Raw genomic sequence first — 18,976 nt, 5'->3', positions numbered from 1 at the left:
GAGCAGTCAGCCAAGGAGTTGCCCGTTTGAGTTTCACAGGAGGAGAGGAAGCCTGCTTACTGCTGGCAGACTGAGCCTTGCTGCTTTCAGCACGCCTGCTTCCTCTTTTCATGATGACTAACAAAATATTAATACTACTAATACTATGTATAAGGTACTACTAAGAATATGTATAAGAAGATATAATATGTTTAAATGTAGGGAAATGGGACAAGAACAATAAAATATACTACTACTAATATGTATGAGAATATACTAATATATATATATATATCTACTACTAAGAATATCTACAAGAATATAATAATATGTTTAAGAATATTACTAATAAATGTAGGGAAATGGGACAAGAAATGGGACAACCACTACTATAACAAGAACAAAATATGAATACTACTACTACTAATATGTATGAGAATGTATACTAATAGACTACTAAGACTATGTCAAAGAATATAATATAATATGTTTAAGAATAGGGAAATGGTGTGCGTATGCTTTCCCCAAAATGCTCAATCTGTGGCTGCCTGTTGAACTTGACAAAAGCAGCCCACTCCGTCGAAGTTACACAGAGAAGAAAAAGAGAATCCAATTTTTTTGGTATATTTGGTATATAGAAGATAGAAGGAAACACAATCAGGATTTAAGAGAGGGGAGGGGGGAAAAGAACCAACCACTACTATAATATGTATGAGAATGTATACTAATAGACTACTAAGACTATGTCAAAGAATATAATAATAATATGTTTAAGAATAGGGAAATGGTGTGCGTATGCTTTCCCCAAAATGCTCAATCTGTGGCTGCCTGTTGAACTTGACAAAAGCAGCCCACTCCGTCGAAGTTACACAGAGAAGAAAAAGAGAATCCAATTTTTTTGGTATATTTGGTATATAGAAGATAGAAGGAAACACAATCAGGATTTAAGAGAGGGGAGGGGGGAAAAGAACCAACCACTACTATAAGAAGAACAAAATATGAATACTAATATAATATGTATGAGAATATATACTAATGGACTATGTGAAAGAATATAATAAAATATGTTTAAGAATATAAATGTAGGGAAATGGGACAAAAACTGTGTGTATGCTTTCAAAAGAAAGCTTTCACAAAAGCAGAACAGTCAGGCTTTAATACAGGGAAGGGGGGGGGGCAACCAACCCAACCAACCCAACCACACACTCCAAAATTCAAAAATAAAGTTTATATTAAATCAAAGTAAGGGGAAAACACAGGGCAAACTAAGCTACAAGTCAGAAAGAAGCAAACAAACACACACACGCGCCAAACTAAACCTATATTAAATTAATCTATCTCCAAAGCAGGAGCACTAGCTAAGTAAGTGTTCCCTCCACGAACGCCAACCCACAAAGAGACACAAAACAGAAAGTTCTCAGGGTGGGTCTGCCTTAGTCCCCCCTCCAACGCTGGGATTGGAGGAGGATGCTTTCTGAGGAGATGAATTCTCATCAGGATTGGGAGTTGAATGTGCCTGTCATCGCTTCCAAAAAAATAAAAATAAAAAAATAAAAAAAACCCAAACCCCGATTTTTAAAAAAATATTGCACGTGAACCACAGCACGCAGAAAGTTGAGAGTGGTCTCAAAATGACCCCCATCCACGACTCTCTGTGCACAAGAATTTTCAGAACGATAGCTTAAACCCCCCCCCAGTTATCCCCGATTCTTTCCCTCAATGCAATCCTATGGGCGAAAAGCCGAAACGGAGCCCCGCGGTTGACCCTATTTTTAAAAAAATATTGCACGTGAACCACAGCACGCAGAAAGTTGAGAGTGGTCTCAAAATGACCCCCATCCACGACTCTCTGTGCACAAGAATTTTCAGAACGATAGCTTAAACCCCCCCCCAGTTATCCCCGATTCTTTCCCTCAATGCAATCCTATGGGCGAAAAGCCGAAACGCAGTTTGAGCCCCGCGGTTGCCCCGATTTTTAAAAAAATATTGCACGTGAACCACAGCACGCAGAGAGGTGAGAGTGGTCTCAAAATGACCCCCATCCACGACTCTCTGTGCACAAGAATTTCCAGAACGATAGCTTCAAAAACAACGTAGTTATGCGCGATTATTTGCCGCAATGCAATCCTATGGCGAAATGTTTTCAAGATGGCGACCGGAGCGCTCCGCCTGAACTCGGAGCTCCGAAAAATGGTCGCTTCTCTTCGCCTTGCTTCTAGGGGGTCCGCGGTCCGCTCCTACTCCGCCTCTGGGTAAGGCGGAGCAGGCCAATCCGCTACTGCTTCTACGCTCCTAATCGGAGCGGAGCACATCCCTAAAAAAAACCAAGATTATGGCAACCAGCTTCATTGATAACTGGCAAATAGAGGGAGAAAACGTGGAGGCAGTGACAGACTGTATTTCTAGGCGCAAAGATTACTGCAGACGCTGACTGCAGCCAGGAAATTAGAAGACGTTTACTTCTTGGAAGGAGAGCAATGACAAATCTTGATAAAATAGTTAAGAGCAGAGATACCACACTGGCAACAAAGGTCCGCATAGTTAAAGGAATGGTATTCCCCGTAGTAACCTATGGCTGCGAGAGCTGGACCATAAGGAAAGCTGAGCGAAGGAAGATAGATGCTTTTGAACTGTGGTGTTGGAGGAAAATTCTGAGAGTGCCTTGGACTGCAAGAAGATCAAACTAGTCCATACTTGACCTTGGGGGAGCTAGGGGTGGCGATGGCCGACAGAAAGCTCTGGCGTGGGCTGGTCCATGAAGTCACGAAGAGTCGGAAGCGACTGAACGAAAAAACAACAAAAATAATAATAATGTATTTATTTCTTACCCGCCTCTCACTCTGGATTGAGGCGGGGAACAACATGAAATCCAATATAATACATAAAACTAGTTAAAAGATCATATAAAACCAATACAATATTAAAATAACAATCACAACATATTAAAATTCTTAGGTTGAAAAGGTCCTCTGGGTAACAGTTGTCAGCCTAGTTGTGGCTGACTGGAGTAAACCCTTCCCAGAGGACCTGAGTGTGTGGGGTGGATTGTACAGGAGAAGGCGATCCCTCAGGTAACCAGGACCCAAACCATGTAGGTCTTTAAAGGTAATAACCAACACTTTATACTTCACCCAGGAACTAATTGGCAGCCAGTGAAGCGATTTTAAAGTTGGTATAATATGGTCACCCCCTAGGTGGACCGGTGACCACCCTGGCTGCCATATTTTGAACTAGTTGAAGTTTCTGGACTAGGCACAAAGGTAGCCTATGTACAACGCATTGCAAAAGTTGAGCCTTGAAGTTACCAGCGCATGCACTACCGTCTTTAGCTCTTCTAACTCTAGGAAGGGGCGCAGCTGGCGTATCAGCCGAAGCTGATAGGAGGCACTCCTGGCCGTCACATCTATCTGGGCTGTCATTTGGAGCGACGGATCCAGTAGCATCCCCAAGCTGCAAACACAGTCTTTCAGGGGGAGTGTAACCCCATCCAGAACTAAGCTAAATATTTGTTATGGAGCCAAAGGCAAAAATTAGTCCTTGGTACAAATGATTAAAGTAATGTCAGCACTAATTATCCTGCAATGCATCAACACCCTGTATGTAACATTTAGAATACATGGTGAATACCAATATGACCATGAGAGCCATAAGTTCAGACATTTTCTATAGAACAGTTGCAAAGAAATCTACCCAGCTCCTTTTATTTGTTTTTTCTTTTTCTTTTCTTTTTTTGGAGGGGGGGGAATAAAGAAGTGTTTGATCACAAAGTACAGTATATTTATACTGGGGGGGGGGGGGGAGACTTCCAGAATACTTTTATACCTCCTCCACAAAATTGCACACACATGCAAAGTCAGAACCATTTTTAAAGGCACGTCAAGGAGACTTCATATGTGGTTGTCAGCGGTGACCACAAATCTTTTTCAGGCAACCATCTGCCTCTCTTCTTGCCCAAATGATCCAATTACTAGAAAGACCTCTGAAGACAGGAGGGATGCGTTACTTTGTACCTGCCAAGAAAACTGTGCCACATCTGCAATCACACCAAGTGTTTAAGGCCACTCAGAAGCAGCAAGAATCTCTCACAGCTTCAAAATACCTGCAAAAAACCATCATGAAATGAAGGACTGGTTCCCCACCTCTTTTGTCCATCACCTGCATGTGCAAGAGTATTCTAGGAGGGGTGGAGCCAGTGGTGACCACAAATGACTGCCTATTTTATTATTTATGGCTTAGATCCAGAACAGCCCTTCCACAAACAGAAGAGGATCATCCATGAATGGGTAACTTGACTGGATCACAGCCCACTCTGCAAATCACCCTTCCCCCTGCAGCCTCCTAAACCACCTCCAAAATTGTAATGGGCGGTCCTTGTGCCACGACACAGGCTCTTTACAACAGGCCTGTCCGCGGACACTCCCTGCTCAAGCTAAGCACCACCACTTTATGAGCCTGAGGTGAGGGACAAACACCACCTTTCTACAAACTATGCGGAGAAGGGGGTTAAACAGGAATAATTTCAGGAATAAAATAATGTGCTGTGAATTATATGTGCTGATGGTGAATTAATGTCAGAACGTGTGTTATATGTATATAACTGCAGATGATAAATGCCAAGGAGACACGTGGGATTTTTGTGATAGAAAAACAAACTGAATAAAAATTTATTTAAATGTTCACAAACTTTGTTTCATAATAAAACTTTTCAGACCCTTGTTAAAACCTCTCATCCAATCCTTTCTCTCTTCTCATACACTTTCCTTTCTCTCACACCTTCACTCTTAAACTTTCTTTATTATCAGGATTGTTTAGTATACACCAACTGACTATCTGCACACTACACTCAAAAGACAACCCTCTTTACCCTGATCCTCTAATTCTCCCTCGAACCCAAGTATTTTAAAAACACCCCTTCCTTTACCCTCAGTCATTCCCTTATATATCCTCCTCCCCCCTCCTAAGATATTCAATCTCCACCCACTCAGGTCAACATTCTAAACACAACAGCCTTACCAATCCTAGTCATACATTAGGGAACGCCACAGTCCTCCAGAGCAGATTGCGGGGGGAGGGGGGAAATCAACCCCCCACCCCAAATCATTTCACCTCTTTCCATGAGCAGAAAACTGCTCCTGCAATCTCTGGATCCAACCCTATATTCATATCCAGTGGAATAAGAGCCTTGGTACAAATGATTAAAGAAAGGCCAGCACTACCTGGTTTATCACATACAGAAGAGTTGATCCCTAAAAACAGCTTGGGATTTCAACTTTCTGTGCTACAATCCTACAATTAGGTTTGAGTGTTCTGATGAAAATGTTTTGCAAACTAAAAATAATGATTTCTAGCCACGTTATCTTGTTCCTATTATCTTCTCTTGCAAAATACACCAACAGTGGGTCAAACATGTATCGGGATCTATTGATAAATCTTGGGAGTGATCTGTAATAGAACAGCAAGTGTTTGTCTCCCAATGGCAACAACTAAAAGGCTTTTTTTCTAAATTAAACTGCTATAACAATGAAAGCAAGCTTGAGGTGGGAAAACTGCAAAGAATCTTTGGCCTAATCTCCACCAAGCAGATATTCCACTATGAAAGTGGTATATAAAAGGCAGGAGCCACACAACTGCTTTATAGCGGTATTGAAGTGCACTGACAACTGTTGGGGCCCATTGACACATACCATATACCACTTTCATACCACAATACCCTGCTTGGTGTGGCTTCTGCCTTTTATATACTGCTTTCATAGTGCAATATCCTGCTTGGTGTAGAAGAGGCCTTTGTGTGCAAAAGGACAGCAAGCTCAGTTCTGATATAAATAACCAATTCTTGAGCTGAGCATATACTCACAGGCACCCTGTTTCTAAGTGTACAGAAGCTCCATAGAGTTATGTTTTTGCATCTGATCCTTGTAATTGACCTAAGGTTCTAATAAAAACATGAAATTGATTAATCAAGCCTGAAGTCTGACTATCCATGATGCACATGTCATCATCTGAGCCACATGAGGGAGTGAACAGAACTAGAACAAAAACAGCTAAAATAGGTCCATTCCACCAATGTAAGCTTGACCCTTGCCCATCTTGGCTAATGTGACCCAGCAGAGGTGGATTGATTGGGTGGGTCCAGAGGTTGGTAAATGCCTCACTTTGTCAGAGGGTGGTGCCTTCTGCCTTGAAAGAGACTGCAGTGCACCCTCCCTGGACCCAGAGCTATGTGAGAACTACCACCCTATCGCAAATATCCCCTTTTTGGGCAAGGTGCTTTAGCGTGTGGTGGATGAGCAGCTTCAGACATTCTTGGAGGAAATGGATTATCTGGACCCATTTCAGTCTAGTTTCAAGGCCAGGGCACAGCACTGAAACAACCTTGGCTGCTCTGACTGACAACCTACCCTGTTATCTTCCTGGATCTCTTGGCAACTTTTGATTATGGTATCTTATTGGATCAGCTCTGCAAGATGTGAATAGGAGGCACAGTGTTACAGTGGTTCCACTCCTACTTGCAAGGCTAATGCCAGAGAGTGGTACTGGGGATTCCTGTTTCACCCCATGGCTATTAAGCTGTAGGGTGCCAAAGGGTTCTATTCTATCCCCCATGCTGTTCAACATCTATATGAAGCCGCTGGTTGAGGTCATTAGGGGGTTGGGTGTCATCAGTATGCTGATGATACTCAGTTCTACTTCTCCTTGTTATCAGAGTCAGCTGGGGCAGTGAAGGTGCTGGGGCAGTGCCTGGAGGCTGTAATGGGCTGGATGAGGGCTAATAAACTGAAGCTGAATCCTGATAAGACAGAAGCTCTGTGGATTGATGGTTCCCGAGTCTGGGAATTGGATAAGCAATGTGTTCTGGATGGGATTGCACTCCCTCTGAAGGAGCAGGTGCATAGCTTGGGAGTACTCCTATCCTTGTCACTGGAGACCCAGGTGGACTCTGTGGCCTGGAGTACTCGGGGTCAGCTTCAGCTGCTCCGCCAGCTACGGCCTTTCCTGGTCAGGGATAATCTAGCCACAGCAATGCACACACTCGTAACTTCCTGATTAGACTACTGCAATGCACTCTACGTGGGGCTGTCCTTGGAAGACAATTCGGAAGCTGAAGCTAGTGCAAAATAAAGCAGATAGACGGCTGACCAGTAAATCTCACAGAGATCATATAACACCAGTCTTAAAGGAATTGCATTGGCTTTCGGTTGGAATTCAAGGTGTTGCTAATGACATACATTTTTATTATGTGGTCACAGACCCAATAGAAACAATACCCACAATCATTAGTTTAAAACCATAAAATCACAGTCATTTGTTCATTATAGGAACAGGCTAAAAGAGTTATTTACAACATACACATATTTAAAATATATAGACGTAGTTAGAACACCTGGTACAAAAGATAGGCAACAGCAGCACAGGATAGAAGTTAAAATTACGATGAAGTCGATTTGCGAGACCTTTGTACGGAGAAGAGGAACTTAGCCACTAACTCTGTTGTTAACTTGTTTGTACCTGCCAGAAAATATTCCAAATATTGTTTGGGTGTCCTTCCAGGGCATTTTCTCATAAGAGGGCCAAGAAATCTAATGATGTTTAAAGCCTTAAATGGCTTGGGACCTTGATACTTGAGGGAGCACCTCTCCTTATATATGCCTGCCCGAGACTTGAGATCTGTTGGAGGTGTCCTCCTCCATGTCCCACCAATGCGACACGTACTGTGGAATGCCCTCCCCTTGGAGGCCCAACTGGCACCGGCACTGGCTTCATTTCAGCACCAAGTTAAGACATGGCTTTTTAACAAAGCCTTTAATGGCTAAATTCACCAAGCCTGTACATAGTTTTAATTGTTTTAATTGGTTTTAGTGTTTTTAAATTCTATCCAGGTTTTAGCTTATGAATGGTTTAATTTGTTTTTAGCTGTGTATATTTATAGTTTTATATTGCTCTGCCCTGAGATCCTAGTGATAAAGGGTGGGATACAAATGTTTTAATACATAAATAAAAGGAAAAGAAACCATTATGTCTTGTCAAAATGTAGGGATACTTAGGCCCTCCACATGCCTATGCAAAGGTAACAATACAGCATCTTTGTTAAGGGATTTTCTAGTAAAAGTGGTTTAGTATCCGCAAAGTGAGAATATGGGACTCTACAACCACCAGTCTGAGAAACTTGTTCTCCAGTTCTGGTTTTGGGAAATTTCCTCCTTCCACATTACTTTGTGGACTAGATTTCAGAATAACAGCTAAGAAGAGCTGTTCAATCCAATGTTCAACATAAACTTGCATAGATTAGTTAATCAATTTGTTTTTATAACTATCCTTTTTTCAGTTTTAAAGTGACAATATTTGACTGGTTAAACTCCCAAGTCCAGACCACTTCCATAATAGGGCAACTGTTAAATTGTATTTAGGAACTATTTGGTATCTTCTTCAAACTGTTGTTCTCCATTCTCAAAACAAATGTTTTATGAATGTGGCAGAAGACAGAGAGTTGGCAGAGCTGTTGCAGACTATGCCAAATGTGAGGAGCTGCACATAGACAACCATCATTTGAACTGGGTAGAAGTGTATTGACAGAAGATGCAAAAACGCAAAAGAGTTGTGCCCTAAAAACATCTTGGAATTTTGAGTCACTGTCTTTACTCTGCCTCTGCCTTTTTCCCCACCGTGTTTATTAATAAAAAGTTGAAGCCAGCCAAACATGTCTAAAACTTACAAGGTTTAAAAGAAATAAAAATTGTTGAGCGAATGGCTTTATTCCTAGAAAATGTCTCAGACTCAAAAATCAGAATGAACTAAAATGACATCCCATGTTGTACTCCACTGATAGCACTACCTAATCACATGCTAAAACATAAGCCAATGAGATGGCATAGTAAGGAAAGCATCTCGGGATGTTCAATACTGACAAAAACTAACAAACTCTCCCAAATATATGAAGACTGGCACACACTTGTCCCATAGAATTTTCAGGAGGTCCCCCCCCCCTCCAGAATAATGATAATCTTCAAGACATTTCATTTCATTTATTATATTTCTTTACTGCTCAATAGCCAAAGTTCTCTGGCCATTTGCAACATGATAAAACATAATACAACACATTTCACATACAAAAATCTAAAACAGTTTGAAACAGTTAAACAAAATCTCCCTCATCCATGATCTGATTGTAGATGAGGGGGCTGACCTGGTATGTATCACTGAGTCCTGGGTGGGTGAACTGGGGGGGGGGGGTTACTCTCACCCAGCTCTGCCCTCCTGGGTACTCGGTGCAGCGCCAGCACAGACTCGAGGGCCGGGGAGGGGGGTTGCCGTGGTCTAAAGAAATACAATCTCCCTCTCTAGGCTTCCTGTTCATTCGAGTGCTGATCTTGAGTGTTTGTACTGTGTGTTGGGTACTCAGACAGATTAGGGATTCTGCTGGTGTACCGTCCACCCCGCTGCCCAACAGTCTCCCTGCCTGAGCTGATGGAGGTTGTCTCGGACCTGGTGTGGAGGACCCCCAGGATGGTGGTTCTGGGGGATCTCAACTTCCATGCCGAGGCTGCTGTATCCGGAGCGGCTCAGGACTTCATGGCTGCCATGACAACCATGGAGCTGTCTCAGCATGTCACTGGCCCAATGCATGTAAAAGGACACACGATTGATCTGGTCTTCTCGACTGGACAGGAGGATGGTGATCTGGTATGGTGATGGTGATCATCTACCCCCTTGTCATGGTCGGATCACTTCCTATTGAGGTTTAGACTCTCGGCGGCCTTTCCCCTCTGCAAGGGTGGGGGGCCTATTAAAATGGTCCACCCCCGGAGGCTAATGGACTCCAATGGATTCCAGAGGGCTCTGGGGGATTTTCCTGCTGATATGGCCGGTGCTCCTGTCGAAGCCCAGGTTGCTCTGTGGAATGCAGAAATGACTCGGCGGTTGACACGATCGCGCCCAAGCGTCCTCTCCCTCTGAGCAGAGCCCGGTCAGCTCCTTGGTATACACCTGAGCTGAGGGCAATGAAGCAAGAGGGGAGACGGCTAGAACGCAGGTGGAGGAAAACTCGTGCTGGGTCTGATCGAACACAGGTTAGAGCTCACTATCAAGCCTACTCTGTGGCGGTGAGGGTGGCAAAGACACAGTCCTTTTCCACCAGCATTGCATTTTCTCAGTGTCGTCCGTCGGAGCTTTTCCGAGTGATTCGCGGCCTGTTACACTCTGGGCCAGGGCATGAGATAGTTGAACCCTTGGTAGCACACTGTGATGAGTTTGCATGGCACTTTGAAGATAAAGTCGCTCAGATTCGTCATGAATTGGACACCACACTTAATGCAGCTCCACTAGTAGAGGCGTTCAGAGCGCCGTCCGGTTCAGTTTTATTGGATGGGTTTCAGTTATTGAGGCCCGAGGATGTGGACAAGGTGCTTGGCCAAGTCCAGTGGACCACCTGTGTGCTTGACCCTCATGGCTCATTACATCAAATAAGGAGAGGATCGCCGGCTGGGTCCAGGAAGTTGTAAATGCCTCCTTGAGAGAGGGAGTGGTGCCAGCCTCTTTAAAAGGAGGGTTGCACTCTCCCTAAAGGATTGGGTCCGCAGTTTGGGGTGCTCTTGGATCCAGAACTGTCACGAGGCACAGGTGAGCTCAGCGGCAAAGAGACCTTTTATCAGCTTAGGTTGATATACGAACTATGCCCTTATCTGGACAGAGATAGCCTAGCTACAGTTATCCATGCTCTGATAACCTCTCGTTTGGATTACTGCAATGCGTTATACGTGGGGCTGCCTTTGAAACGGTCCGGAAGCTTCAGCTGGTACAAAACAGAGCAGCCCGTTTACTAACAGGGACTGGCCGGCGAGATCACATTACGCCAATCCTTTTACAACTTCATTGGCTGCCAGTCCAGGTCTGGGCCCGATTCAAAGTGCTGGTATTGACATTTAAAGCCCTAAACGGTTTGGGGCCAGGTTATTTGAAGGAACGTCTCCTCCCATATGTACCTGCCCGGACCTTAAGATTATCTACAGGGGCCCTTCTCCGTGAGCCCCTGCCAAAGGAAGTGAGGCAGGTGGCTACTAGGAGGAGGGCTTTCTCCACTGTGGCACCCCGGTTGTGGAATGAGCTCCCCAGGGAGGTCCGCCTGGCGCCTACACTGTACTCCTTTCGTCGCCAGCTGAAGACCTTTTTATTCTCTCAGTATTTTAACACTTAATTTTAACTTAAATTTAAATTTTACTGTTTTAACTCTGTATTTTAATCTTATATCAATTTTGCTGCGTGATTTTATCCTGGTTGCGTTTTTTATACTTTGTATTTGTGCTTTTAACCTGTTGGTTGTTTTATTATGGTTTTAATTTTTGTGAACCACCCAGAGAGCTTCGGCTATTGGGCAGTATAAAAATGTAATAAATAAATAAATAAATAAAAACAATTAAAAATAAGACTAGCAGGACTCGATAAAAAAACTAACATTAAAAAGTCCCATCATATGCTGTCAAACACCTGGGACAAAAGGAAAGGTTTAACCTGGCACTGAAAAGATGACAATGTTGGCACCAGGGGGACCTCACTTAGGAGAGCATTCAACAATCAGGTGCCATCACCTGATTGTTGACACTCTCCCTTGTTGCTATCCTCCGAATCTCCCTTGGAGGAGGCACTCAGAGGACCTCACTTGTTGATCATAGTGTATGGATAGGTTCATACCAAGAGAGGTGTTCTGTCAGGTATTGTCCATCAGAAATAAGTCTATAAGTTTAGCTCACAATCTACAAAATTACTTTTCAGGAACAAAATAGCTTTCAGAAATTAAGATAAAAAGTATGGCACCATCAGGAAAACAATAATATTAGAAAAGCCAAATAACACTGTTATTTCAGAGGTCACTTTAAAGCTGCAAGAGAGGGGCTATCATTCAACACTGGTCCTAAAATACATTTAAATTAAAACAAAATAACTGTTCAACATTTAAACTAACTTCTAAGTGCACCATGTTTATTGTACTCTGCTGCAGATCAACACCAAGTAAAACAGAATGCATAGCCCTGGAGAAATCTAAAGTCAAAACAGCAGTACAGCAGTCAAAAGTATTTGGATAGGAAAACTAACTCTTCCACACTATTGAAATATTGGGGAACAGGCAGGATTGCTCTTCACTGCTTTTATGATACCACTCATGGTGTTGTTAACTATTCTCTCTGTTAATACACGTCATTACTTTGGTGCATAAAAGTACCTATATCCCACGTTTGATCTTAATATCACCAAGTGAATGCTTCTGTAGTCACGTGTACACAAGACCCAATTTTCACAAATGCCAGCATGCAGGGGCCTGCTTCACAGGAAAGGCTTGCCATAAGGTGCCATCTCTGAAAGCTTGCATTACAAGTACCTACAAACACTGCCAATTGCATGTGTGATAAAGCATAGAGTACACACTGCTGGAAAGCAGCTTTAGCATAACTGTCACAAACTAAGGTTAGTACAGGCTGTTGATATGCAATAACTGCCTAGCCACACTGATGGAACAGTTATGTTAAATGACTTGCAGTTTAGAGTCTAATTTCAGTTTACTGAAATGAGTGTGTGTGCACTTGATGAAAGCCTGGAGAGTTCCAAGCTGAGAAATGGGCTGTGAAATACAGACAGTAAAGAAGAATCATTTAAGAGCCTGAAGCTGGCACAGAAGCCAAGGTGTAGAAAATGAATGCCAAAAGCCACAGTGTACAGAGAAATACCACAAAGTAACATTTGGAGGAACACTCTAGATGGACAATTACCAAGCACCCAGCCCCGTACCATAGATAATTAAAAGGCGCAGGAGGAAAGATACCAGCCAGTGAAGACAACCTATCAGGTTGAGGTGCATGTAAGCCTGAAACGCAGGGTGCATTTAATGCCTCAATACATTAGGAGCTACTGATTGGGACCACCGGCCCATATTAAGCAAACTTGTTGAAGCTTGTCCAACCCCTGTAAAGAGCTTTGGAGTGACTCCTTTAGATCTAGGCTGCTTCCTAGATTTCTGCTTGCTAGGCAGCTTTATAAATCCTTATGGAAGACACACCCAAAGATATCAAATGAGTTTGGACAAATCTGGCAGTTTAAACAGGGACTACAATGATCCACTGTTCCATCTTACCACTTTCCTCCAGCCTTTGTCCCACTACTTCAAAACTCTCCACAATTCCTCACATCCCTCCAGTTGTCAATTTCAATCATAGTGCTATCTCCTAACAGTTCTCTATTCTAATAGAGATAATGTATTCTATTAAGGCATTCTGATCCTAGTTGCTGCTGCATGTCTATTCCAGCCTTCCCCAATCTGGTGCCCTCCATATGTATAGGACTACAACTCCCAAAATCCTTAGCCAGCATGGTTGTGTAGTTCAACACACCAGGAGGGCATCAGGTTGGGGAAGGATACCTTATTCTTTAAAAAAAAATGGAACAAAGCAATATACTAAATAAATAGGAACTCATCCTACAGATACGGGCATTATAATATATAAATTGGAACTAATGAAAATAATGAATACAGACAAATGCTAACTTGGAATGTATCATTCCAAAATGTGACCAATTTGTTTCATTTTTCAGTAAACCTATCCTCAAACATTTTATTCTCTCTTGATTTTATATAGTAAGTCATTTTCATCATGCTAGCAATGTCCCATATCTTGGGGTAAAAAACAATCTGACAATGGAGAGGCTGTCTTATTCTATGCCACATACTGAATATAGGTCCAGAGAATATAGGACACCTAACTTGCTCTGAATTGTATATGTTGCCTTTAAATTCCCATCAACTAGTGTTTCTGCTTTTTCCACAATGACATTTGGTTCTAGAAAGAAGGATTTTTTTAACCTTACCTGGATGGCTTTGAGAACTCATTGCTAGCAGAATCTAAACTCTTTAAACAAGTATGATAGAGAGTCTGGCTTCTGTATAGACAACAGCCCTGAAGAGCTTCAGGATTCCAATGAAACATAGGAAGTATATCCAGGAAAAAGATTCATAGCCACCAGATAAACTCCTAATCAGAAAGGCATTCTATGTTGCAAAGAAATGCAGTCCAGCAGGATGGTAGACTATTCAAGTAGTTTTCAAAATGTAAACCTGTAAACAGAAAGAAAGAAAAAACAGTCTTACAATTTGGTTTCTTACACGAAAAAGTGATGATACTTTTATACTTGACTCCTTATGAATTGCATTAATTTTAATGACACAACTGGTTATTAGGTACTAATTAATTGCATCTCTCCCCAACTGTACCTTTTTCTGTCTCCTAGTAGTTCCTTCTCTCTGGACAGGCCAAGGCTCTGAGCACTGCCTCTCCCAAATCATGCTGGGATCCTAACACTCCAAGTCAACACCGCTCGAAAGGCTGGACAACTCCCCCCACCCCGGACACACACACCTTCCTCTCCAATGCCATACTTCTTACTGCTGCCATCTCTACCACACTGTCCTTTGTGGCAAAAAAAAATCTTCGAGATTGCCAGCAGCACTAGTGTATCAATGGGCTTTCAGTACATTTGCTTTTTTTCCTTAAGTTTAAACAATATAAGGCAAGTACATGCTGTTGTCCTTTAATGCTTACAAGAGTTCCAATAAAGATTTCTATATAATATAACTTTTAACTAACATTTCCCCCCTCAATTATTTTAGGACAAATATTTGTAGCGGAGACAAACAAATTAACATGGGGCACTTTTTTTATTTTGTTTACAAATTAGATCTAGAGCATCACAAAAATTTCCAATGCAAATTATCCTATGCAGCCAACTTGACACTTGCCTAAACCCACACCATGGTTGATTATAATCATGTCATGTGGGGAGTACCTCCTCGATAATCAACCCTGGAGTTGAATATTAACCCACCATTGACTACTGCTCCCCCTCTGCCAACAAAAAACTATTCATCTAAAAGAAATATATAGGTTTTTTTAAGTTGTCAAACATACTCTCTCAAATAAAGATTCACCCCAATTTGAATACATTCAGTACTAGTGATTTGGCATAGATCAAAAATTAAGGCTAATTTTAATAGCCTCTTGGATTTTGTCTAGTACATAGAACAAGTGGGTTTTGTTTTTGTTTTTTAACATTTTTAGATTTTGCTATAACTTTCCACAGTATTTGGAAAAAGGTATTTGCTGAAGCAATTTCTTAGCTCTCCGTTATTAAATAATTCTTCGGAACTTTCTGGGGTTATTTTCAATATCATATAGTTACCACATAATAGTTTTGCCACACTTTTCTTGCTCTCTCTTCCCCTTATGATACTGAACAATCCAGAACTGAAAATAGCCACATGGACTTCCAATGAGTTAGTTTAGATGTAATGCTAAACCATGGTATAGTGCTACATGAATGAGCTGGATTAAGCCCAAGCAAGCCAAAGCTCTCACACTCCCTACTCATCCTGCTGTGCATCTGGGAGGACTAAAGCAATGTTTCCATGAATCCTGGCTTGCCATTACATACAATTCAGAAACTGTGGTTTAAAACAAACTGCGGCCAGCTTCTAAACAAGTCAGCTTCACAACACAAGGTTTGAAGTTGGTTAAATTAAGCAGAGCTTATGGCACTGCTTGGGACCTGGATACTTACACACACACACACACACACTTTTCTGAAACATTCCCCCACTGTGCTAAATAGTGCTAAATATTCAGGTTCAGGGCTAAATCCAAGCACTTTATTGCTATATAAGGGGTTGGAGATGGGGGGAGAGGAAGAGGGGAAGAGAAGCATTGTGTGGAGAGGACAGTTTAGTCTCATAATTTGAATCTGCCAGCCCTGCAGTTTGCAATTTATCCCAAGATTTTAGCAGGAACCATAGAAAACACATAGTTTTCATAGAACTACAGAGCAACTTCATTTATCTGTGTCCAGCCTGTGCAGGAATTACAGGAAAAAAGCTTGTGCAGTGGTTTATTTATTGATAGAATCAAATTCTAATACTTTGACTGTGAAACTGAACTCCAACATCTTCAGTAACTGAAGGAACAGCAAGATGACAAAATCAAATCTGTATGGAAATTTAAAGCTGCTATTACTAAATAAGGTACTATTACTACTACTAAATAAGATACAATTCCTGAAATGTGTGGCTGGTAACTTTTTCCTATAGAAAGTGGAGGAAGGAACTAGAAGATCAGCTATCGTTGACTTAATACTGACCAATAGGGATGACTTAGTGGATAAAGTGGCAGTTACAGGAACTCTGGGGGAAAGTGACCACGTCATACTTGAACTCTTGATTTTAAAGGAAGCAAAAGCTGAGTGTAGCCATACACGTACTCTGGATTTTAGGAAAGCTGATTTTAATAAATTCAGAACTATGATAAGTAAGGTCCCATGTCAAATGGCCCTAATGAGAAAAGGAGTCCAAGACGGGTGGGAGTTTTTGAAAAAGGAAATTTTAAAGGTACAATTACAAACAATTCCAGCAAGGAAAAAAGATAGAAGAAGCCAATATGGCTCCACAAAAAGCTTAGAGATGACCTAAAAACAAAAAAGGATACATATAGGAAGTGGAAGGAAGGCCAGGCTACAAAAGAAGAGTAAAGACAGGTAGCACAGAAGTGCCAAAATGGCATCAGGAAGGCTAAAGCTGAGAATGACCTGAGGCTAGCGAGGAATGCAAAAAGCTTTGTTTAGGTATGTGCAAAGACAGAGGAAAGAAATTGTGGTTCAACTGCTTAATGAGGATGGCATATTGATAACAAACAACAAAGAAAAGGCTGAAATGCTCAATTCCTACTTTGGCTCAGTCTTCTCCCAAAAGCAGGTCTATGAACGCCCCCTGGCAATTTCTTTGAATGAGTTCAAATCTCCAGGGACTGATGAACTTTTAGAACCACTGTCTATTATCTTTGCAAAATCATGGAACATAGGTGAAGTTCCGGATGACTGGAGGAGGGCTAATGTTGTCCCTATCTTCAAAAAGCGCAAAAAGGAAGAACTTAGGAACTATAGACCAGTTACTCTGACATTCATCCTTGGCAAAATTTGGGACCAAATTATAAAGAAGTCAAACTGTAAGCACCTTGAAAACAATGCAGTGATTACATGGATTTGTCAAGAACAAATCCTGCCATACTAATCTGATCTCATTCTTTGATCAGGTAACTTCCCTTGTGGATTGTGGGAATGCTGTGGACATAATATATCTTGATTTCAGCAAAGCTTTTAACAAAGTGCTCTCCCAGACTAGAGGCCTTCAAGATGCTGCTGGACAGCCAACTGTCAGGAATGTTTTAAGGTGGATTCCTGCATTGGGCTCGATGGCTTTATAGGCCCTTCCAACTCTACTATTCTATGATTCTATGTTTCAATAATAGTTAATTCTATATAAATCAAGCAGAACACCATTCTGAGAAGCAAGACTGAAAACACTTCCTGCTGAGTGATCTACTTACTCAACAGCACACCTCAAGCCCACTCAAGGTGGGTCTTGACTCAAAGTCTCCTAAATGCAAGCTTATCTATCTAATGGACCACATTAGCTTTCAGGGGACACATGCTGAGAACTTGTGTCCCTATCCTTCTCATGTCAATTCCAACAGCTGCTAATTGTGTTGCTGCAAAATACACTTGCTGTTTTGGAGCTGGAATCTTGGGTTATAGCAAGATACAAACCAGATTTAGACAACCAGGAATTCCTTGCAGAAGAATGAGCAGGCCAGAAGAGAGGAGAGTGAGACCTCTGCACCCCACATAGAAACAAAATGCTGCTGGAGGAAGGAAGCCCTCAATGCCAAGCGTAGAACCCAGCTCTGTATCTAAACAAACTGGCAATTTTCTTTGATGACTAGTAACTTTTGGAAGTTTATTTACAAGGCTGTACAAAATATTTATGAATCTTTTGCTTTAATCACAATTTGAATATGAAACTCAAAACATAACATGTAATCCACTGTAGTGTCTTATGTGATTAATCCATTTTATATCACCAATGTTATTCAAGTTTGAAGAGTCCCCCACTCACCCACCCCAAAAAATAGAAGCCAGGTCAGGTGCGACACACAAGCCATTCCTACCCTACCTTACTGTAACATTATTACAGTTTAGTTTTGGAACGGATTATACTTCGGAATGGAGCTTGAAACCATGATGAACAGTTTCCAGAATCCATCTACCCATGAGGTGCCAAATTTTGCAGGAGGAGGAGCTGGATTCTAAGTCAGAGGCAGTATTATCTGTTCTAAGGAACAGGGTAAAGGGATTCCCTTCAATCACAGAGAGTAAGCCAGTCAGACAGGTAGTTCAGTTATCAGTCATTTACCTGCAGAGGTGGAGACACAAGTCTGTGTTTGCTTGAGATTCTGCTCTCACTACGGCTGCAGCACCTGGAACAGCACAGTGCTCCAAATTTCTGCCTGTACGTTTTTTTACTCATCGCTCCACTAATAAGGAGTTGGCTTCTCCCTTTACAGGGCATCTAAGTTACAACCAGTAAGTGATGTACATGAGGAGATGGATTCCCTTTCCCAGACAGAGCAGGAAAGTGTGGGTTAAGTGTAGCTACTTAACACCAGCTTACAACTAGTTATGCTAGATTTCTTTTTGTCTGCAGGGCAAGGAATCCAATAGGGCAGTTCAATAGCAAACTGGCCCACCCACAGCCCCCTGCCCTCCAAGATTCAATGGGGAAGGGATGTAGGAAGGGTTAGGTGGCTGTAATGCAGCTGAAAACTAGAGTATGGTTGCCCTGAATTGCCCTGGCAGCTCATTAGGTGCTTGATCCACTGGTCTATACTTCATTTACTCAATGAGGGCAAAAAAAATACATGGTCCTCTAACAAACCAGCACATGAACAAGAAAGCAGTTTTTAACTTAAAAGGTTATTATGGGAAAAGATTTCTTACTGCTGAGGCCAAGAATTACAGGCAATTTATTAATTTGTCAATTGTATTTATCAGGGGCTTCCTAACAGTGATATTGGGCAGAAAGTGTTCAGCAGAAAAACATTCTGCTATTATATTATTCCATGAACAATTTTATATT

At 41.9% G+C, this 18,976-nt stretch overlaps 2 protein-coding genes across 7 annotated transcripts in view; one reads left to right on the top strand and one right to left on the bottom strand.

Annotated features, from left to right (window-relative positions):
- RAMP1 (receptor activity modifying protein 1) overlaps nt 1-18,976 on the top strand; it is a 547,734-nt gene that overhangs the window by 223,946 nt on the left and 304,812 nt on the right. The window lies entirely within an intron of this gene.
- The window catches only part of HDAC4 (histone deacetylase 4), a 192,592-nt gene that overhangs the window by 156,098 nt on the left and 17,518 nt on the right, over nt 1-18,976 (bottom strand). For all 6 annotated transcript variants that reach the window (XM_063116011.1, XM_063116008.1, XM_063116010.1 and 3 more), the window contains exon 2: nt 13,828-14,074. Coding sequence is in view for 5 of the 6 variants with exons in the window: in XM_063116008.1 (XP_062972078.1) it covers nt 13,828-13,849 (22 nt within the window). In the remaining variant the exon portion in view is untranslated. The remainder of the gene's footprint in view (nt 1-13,827; nt 14,075-18,976) is intronic.

This window comes from Elgaria multicarinata, chromosome 2, assembly GCF_023053635.1.
Source record: "Elgaria multicarinata webbii isolate HBS135686 ecotype San Diego chromosome 2, rElgMul1.1.pri, whole genome shotgun sequence".
Lineage (NCBI taxonomy): Eukaryota > Metazoa > Chordata > Lepidosauria > Squamata > Anguidae > Elgaria > Elgaria multicarinata.
Note: the sequence above shows the minus strand (reverse complement) of the source record. Positions and strands in the feature narration are given on the sequence as shown.